Below are 5,893 nucleotides of genomic sequence, written 5' to 3' on the forward strand. Positions count from 1 at the left end.
GGGAATTGACGCCAGGAATACCTTGGAAATAAAGTAACCGTAAGACGAGCGCGGGTACAGTGTTAAGACAAAACCCTTCACATACCTAGCGCTCCGCAGGGAATTGAAACCAAGAAGGATCTTCTGAGCAATGCTTGCGGAAACGGAAATAACATCCCCGCATAGCGGGAATGTTGGGAACTACATTGTTTGAAGCTTCAAGATGGAATTGGTGGTTTTAACATAATTGATCACTATGTTCAGAACTACCAAAACCTCATGGAGAATCCACACAAGTGGGACTCAACGCTCCTGACTTGCGAGGAGGTTACAGACCTACCCGCATCATACCCAAAGATCAAGCAGGAAAGTCGGGAATTTCTGCAAGTGACAAGGACTTCCGCGGGAAGAATCCCCATGGAAAACCTTAAAACTAAACCCTTTTCAAAACCCTTTGCTTAAGTCCAAAAGTTCACCTCACTTTATTAAACATTCATGAGAAGAACATTGGACTGGGGGGACTTGAAGAGGTAGGTCCCAGCAGAGCCCAGTTGGACCCGCAAGACTCACCTTGAAGAGAGACGTCTGCGCAGAAACCAACTGGATCCGCAGGACCCACCATGCTCAGAGACGTGACGTCCTTACGCGCAGTACGCAAGCTGTTCCCGCAGGAAATGCCTCCCAATGGTGAAGTACTCCGCCTGTCCCCGCAGCTGCGGATACAAGCCATCAGGGAAGGCCACCCGCGCAGCAAGGCTACACGCACAAGGCACTTAGCTCTCAATAATTCAGTTGTCACCTGAAGGAATGAGCAAAGCCGGGAACAATCCCGCACAAAGGCGGGTGGGGGAATACTCCCGCCCAAATAAGCCAGTCCGTACGATACGGGAAGATCTTCTGTACTGTACCTGACGAGGTATGGGCAAAAGATCTGACCAAAGATACGACAGCTCATTGACAGCAGTATGGCGAGCAGCATGCTCTTGTACTGTATGTCACTATTAGCCGCTGCCTACTCACCAACTCCTGTCATACCACGTGCATAGCCGGCAGTTGGTGGAAAAGGAATAGTACACAGCAGGCCTGGTCACTGTCAGCCGCTGCCTACCCACCAACTACCAGCATGGCACGTGCGTAGGCCACAGTTGGTAGAACAGGAATACTATTCAGCCGGCTACACCTTCTTGGAAACCTACCTTCGGCTATAAATACCCCAAATGGTATGATCATCTCATCTTATCATCATATACTATCTCGTATTACATATTCTACCTGATATCTGCTCTAGCAATCTCTTAATATACATTTATATTTAAGAGCAATCTAGTCTGATTCTCACGCCGGATGGTGGTCACAAGGAGGAACCCCCCCCTTCTCAGTGACGAGCTCACGGTGTCTGTTTTGCAGGTTATCAGAAGAACCATCTTTGCCGGGTCTAACCCCTCGTGGGAAACATCTATCTAACCCCCAGATTATCTGTAATCTGCCCGGGGTCCGATTAGTATTTCTTCAGATCTCTTCATTTTAAACATCTAAAATACAAGAAAATCACATATATATTCAATATTTCACTGTCCCAATTGTTGCAACAATCATAAATTACTATTAAATAGTTTCTCTAATAAAGTTGACCCTAGAAATCAAAATAAGTTAAAACATGTGGTTTAATTCACTACATCACACAATTACTAGCCTTGACACACACATATACATATATCTTAAACATTATTTAACATTGACCTAACACCCTTAACGACCAAAATCATTACTAGAAAAGGCTGGTCATGACTCATGAACCAACAACAAAGCTTAATCAGATTAAAAGCAGTCGAAATCACGTGGTATTTGAGCGTTACGGGTAGGTTGCATCTCGAGTGGCGTCTCAGGTTGTGTTAATCCAACATTGTGCCCATGTATGAATTGATCAAAGGACGAGGGTTCTTCATGACCTCTAAAACTCCAAGAACTTGCCGCTTCAAGGGCGAAAGAATGGTTAACTTCCATCGCATTAATGGAGCTAGAATTTGCTTCTAAACCTTTACATATTGCAAAAAAAAAGGCATTAAACAACCTAGAATTACATAATTACTTTATGATATAATTACATAATTACACTACTTGAATATATAATTACCCTACTTGATTCCCACAGTTAGCACGCCAATTTTATTTGTATATGCATTAACTTTCCCCATCTTTCTTAATTTCCATAATTTTCTTTACAACATGTTTTTGAGTAGTGTAGGGAGACGGCAACTAACATGATTCAATAAACGATATTTATAATATGTTTGAAAAACACGTCGTCTTGAGGTTAATTGATTCGCTTAACTCGTTTTATTAAATGGATCGTATTTGTTTACATCTTAAGCCTATTTGTTGAAACAGTTTGACATGCTTAGCATGCTTTATTAAATGGGTACTTTATGAGTTGACATGTTAATGTAACCCCCATTTAACAAAACCAAATTAGTTTGTTAAGCTGTTTAGAATTAGCGGAAATCACAAACATGGACATTTTAGCAAACAAAATTAGCAAAATAAACATTGATTTTCAACCTCCGTCAAAATATAAATTTCCGAAATGAACCAATCTAAAGATGCCATGGAAAGTGATCGGAAAATTAAGAATAGAAAACCAATCAAAATAATACACATGTACAGTGGGAACTAAGTCTTACCTGACGGTTAAAACTAAAGAGAAGATATCTCTTGGTTGTTAGTAAAACCGTTGGCCCTAACCGATGACAAAAGGCAAGAGCTAAGCCTTAGCTGCCGGCAAATCTTAGCCGAGCTTCATACGTGTATTGACTTAATCTAATTAGCCAACTTGGAATGCTTATTTTTTAAATGTTAGTCAATGTAGATTTGGAAAATAAAATTATAAATTTAAGTCAACGTGTGTTTCATGATATTCTCTTATAATATGAAAAATTAATTATATGGTCAAGCAACAACCCGTTTAACTAACTTGTCAACCCATTTATAAATCACCAACTTGTTTACAGTCCATCAACCAGTTTGACTCGTTTAGATTAATATGTTAAACAAATCATTAACATGTTACATTATTTGTGTTTAATTGGTTTAAGAGTTTTTAAGTCTATGATACGAATACATGTATAGGTCATGTATGGATTCATAGATCTTTCAACCCATCAACACATTATTATTATTATTATTATTATTATTATTATTATTATTATTATTATTATTATCTCTAATTAACTTCCCATGATCTCAAAGATATAAGTTTTAGGCAAAAATGAAACATACCATCATGATTAATATTAACCCTTCTAGGAGTGATCCCATGGAAAGAGGATGAAATGTCCGACAAGCCACCGTTCGACATGATCATGTCCGCACATCCACCTTTGAAACTAGAAGAACTTCGCGGCGTTGTATTCTGGGAGACTACACGGGTGTTCCTGTTCACAAGGAAATCCATATGTGCTCTTCGATCTATTCATTCCAGAACAATATTAGTCTAAAATAATTTTATGTTTAGTTTATGATCAAACGTACATGTTGAACCGAGCTTTATATCTTCTGACTGGGGCCTACGTCGTCTTGCATTATGTGCCGAGAGGCGCCTACGACAACTACGCTTCCGATCGTCGAATTCGGACAATTCATGTAACCTTTAAAACACAATCATATATGTTTAGACTTCATTCTATAGGTCATCTTACCAAAGTGACAAAAATGTTGTTTGAACTTTGAAGAAACTTAATAATAATGATAACAACACGTGTGGATTGAATTAATAATTGGTAAACTCTTATTTAAGTACATTAAAAGAAACAAGATAGAAAATACTCAAACTTTAGTACTTCTCTTTATTAACACAAGACGTGTAAATAGTTTATTAGCGCAATTTATATATTTATTTGTAGTTTTAATTTCATTATTTATAAGTCAGTTTGTAATTTTAAAAACTTGGCAAACTTGCTAAATTATTTTGAAAATCACTATAAAAAAGCTCCTTAATTATGTATTGTGTAAGAAATTCGGTTTTTACAAAAAATATACGAGAAGTTTATCTCGTTTTATTTTAGTAAACAAAAACTTGCCTGCTACACTGCTGGCAAAACCGGCGTTCCATCCCGGCAACAACAACTTTCGGGCTTTTTGAATGGTCGGCACAAATCCTATGCCGACGATGGTAATCTTTTGCCGACGCAAGATCAAGTTCACACCCTTCAACTTGACAACGCTGCAAAAGAGTACTCTGGTACAAAGCTCTAGATCTCTTTCCTGGCGAATACGATGAATATTCTGGTACTTTAGTTCCACACTTATCGTGACCAAGCTTCAACCCTACCATCGTTTCACCAGATGAAACCAAACCACCTTCTTCTTGTTGTTCGTCCAAAAACCCTAAAAACGAATAATCACCACGACCATTTTGATCCCAACTTCCCCATTCACGCGCATTCAAATTCCGCTCCATGAACACTAAATCTTTCAAGATTTAGAAGTGTATGAAAGAAAATCTAGTGAAGTAGGTAGCAAATAGAATTGGTGTTCCCTTGAAAACAACAAGAAATGGTGATAAAGATATAGATTGTAAAAATTTACTAAAGCCCCACAGTTGCATTAAAGGCTTTGCTTTCGGCTCATCAGTTTGTAAAATGTTAATTACATTCTGTCAGATTTGCCCATGTGGATACATCAGTTTCCGAAATTAGACCAGACATATTAAACGAAGAACATGCTTTCGCATGTTTTCGTTAAAACCCTATTGCCATCGCTAAAAAGCGGGTTTTTTTTAAAGGTAAATTTCCCATAATGTCCCTGAGAGAGAGAGAGAGAGAGAGAGAGAGAGAGATTCCGGTTATATACTCACAAATCAATAGTTCTAGAAATGTCATTTCCAAACACGTCGGTTTTTTTTTACTCGTCCAACGTGTTTTTCTCCCTATCAAATAACGTAAGTTGGCCCCAAACAAGTAGTCCAAACGAGTATGGTGAAAAAACAGGTCGTCCAGACGAGTTTGGTGAACAAACAGGTTGTCCAGACAAGTTTGTTGAACAAACAGGTTGTCCTAGCGAGTTTGTAGACACACCGTCCCGACAGGTTAATTTAAAAAAAACAAAGAATTAAACAGGTCTTTTTGAAGAATTTTGTTGAACAAAGAGGTCATCCTTTGAGTTATTAATAACATTTGGTGTATGCTTATTGATCCTACAAGCACGTCATCCCACCTTAAAAGTAAGTCGTTGACAACATGCTTGAAAGGACATTTCTAAAAGTGTTTATTTACGAGGACATAAATGAAATCTCTCAGTAAAAAGGATACTTTTGAACAAACAAGTTGTCCTGACGAGTTTATAGACACGTCGTCCCGACGGTTTGTTAAACAAAACAAGTCGTCCTGACGACTTTGTTAAAGAAACAGGTCGTTGATCCCGAAGAATTTTGCCGAACAAAGAGGTACGTAATCCCTTGAGTTATTAATAACACGTGGCACGTGCTTATTGGTCCCACAAACACGTTGTCCCGTCTTAGAAACACGTCGTTGACGACTTGATGACATTTCTGAAGGGTTTTATTTACGAGGAAATAAATGAAATCTATGTAAAAAAGGATAATTTTGGAAATTTCGTCTTTTTATAAAGTTACTGACTGTAATTCACATTCACAGTCCAATTATTTTAGTAATAAGTGTGATGGAAGGAAGGTTGTTGAAAGTGCATAAATACGAACAACACTCAACCTCTTTGTTGTTAATTGATTGGTCATGCCCTATCGTTGTCTGCCAGCAGTTTACTAATTAATTCAAATCTCCATTCATTTATTAATGTTTTATATTTAAGACGCCCATGTGTTTTTAAGGTTTTTTTAACCACCACAAACGTTAAAAACCTTGCAACATTGCTACCTAAGATAGATGTGTCGGTATCCTTT

General features: G+C 38.0%; 1 protein-coding gene across 1 annotated transcript; it reads right to left on the bottom strand.

Moving 5' to 3' along the window:
* Window positions 1–1,797: 1,797 nt before the first annotated feature.
* Window positions 1,798–4,435, bottom strand: LOC143565854 (squamosa promoter-binding protein-like 15). The gene is made up of 4 exons (XM_077052708.1): window positions 4,056–4,435; window positions 3,508–3,623; window positions 3,256–3,444; window positions 1,798–2,015 (listed from the first exon to the last, which is right to left on the bottom strand). The coding sequence occupies exons 1-4, from the start codon at window positions 4,433–4,435 to the stop codon at window positions 1,798–1,800; spliced, it is 903 nt and encodes a 300-aa protein (XP_076908823.1).
* Between the last annotated feature and the right edge of the window lie 1,458 nt (window positions 4,436–5,893).

The sequence above is a fragment of the Bidens hawaiensis genome, unplaced genomic scaffold (genome assembly GCF_021521415.1).
Source record: "Bidens hawaiensis isolate Kalapana, Puna unplaced genomic scaffold, B.hawaiensis_p1.1 tig00001236_1, whole genome shotgun sequence".
Taxonomy (NCBI): Eukaryota; Viridiplantae; Streptophyta; class Magnoliopsida; order Asterales; family Asteraceae; genus Bidens; species Bidens hawaiensis.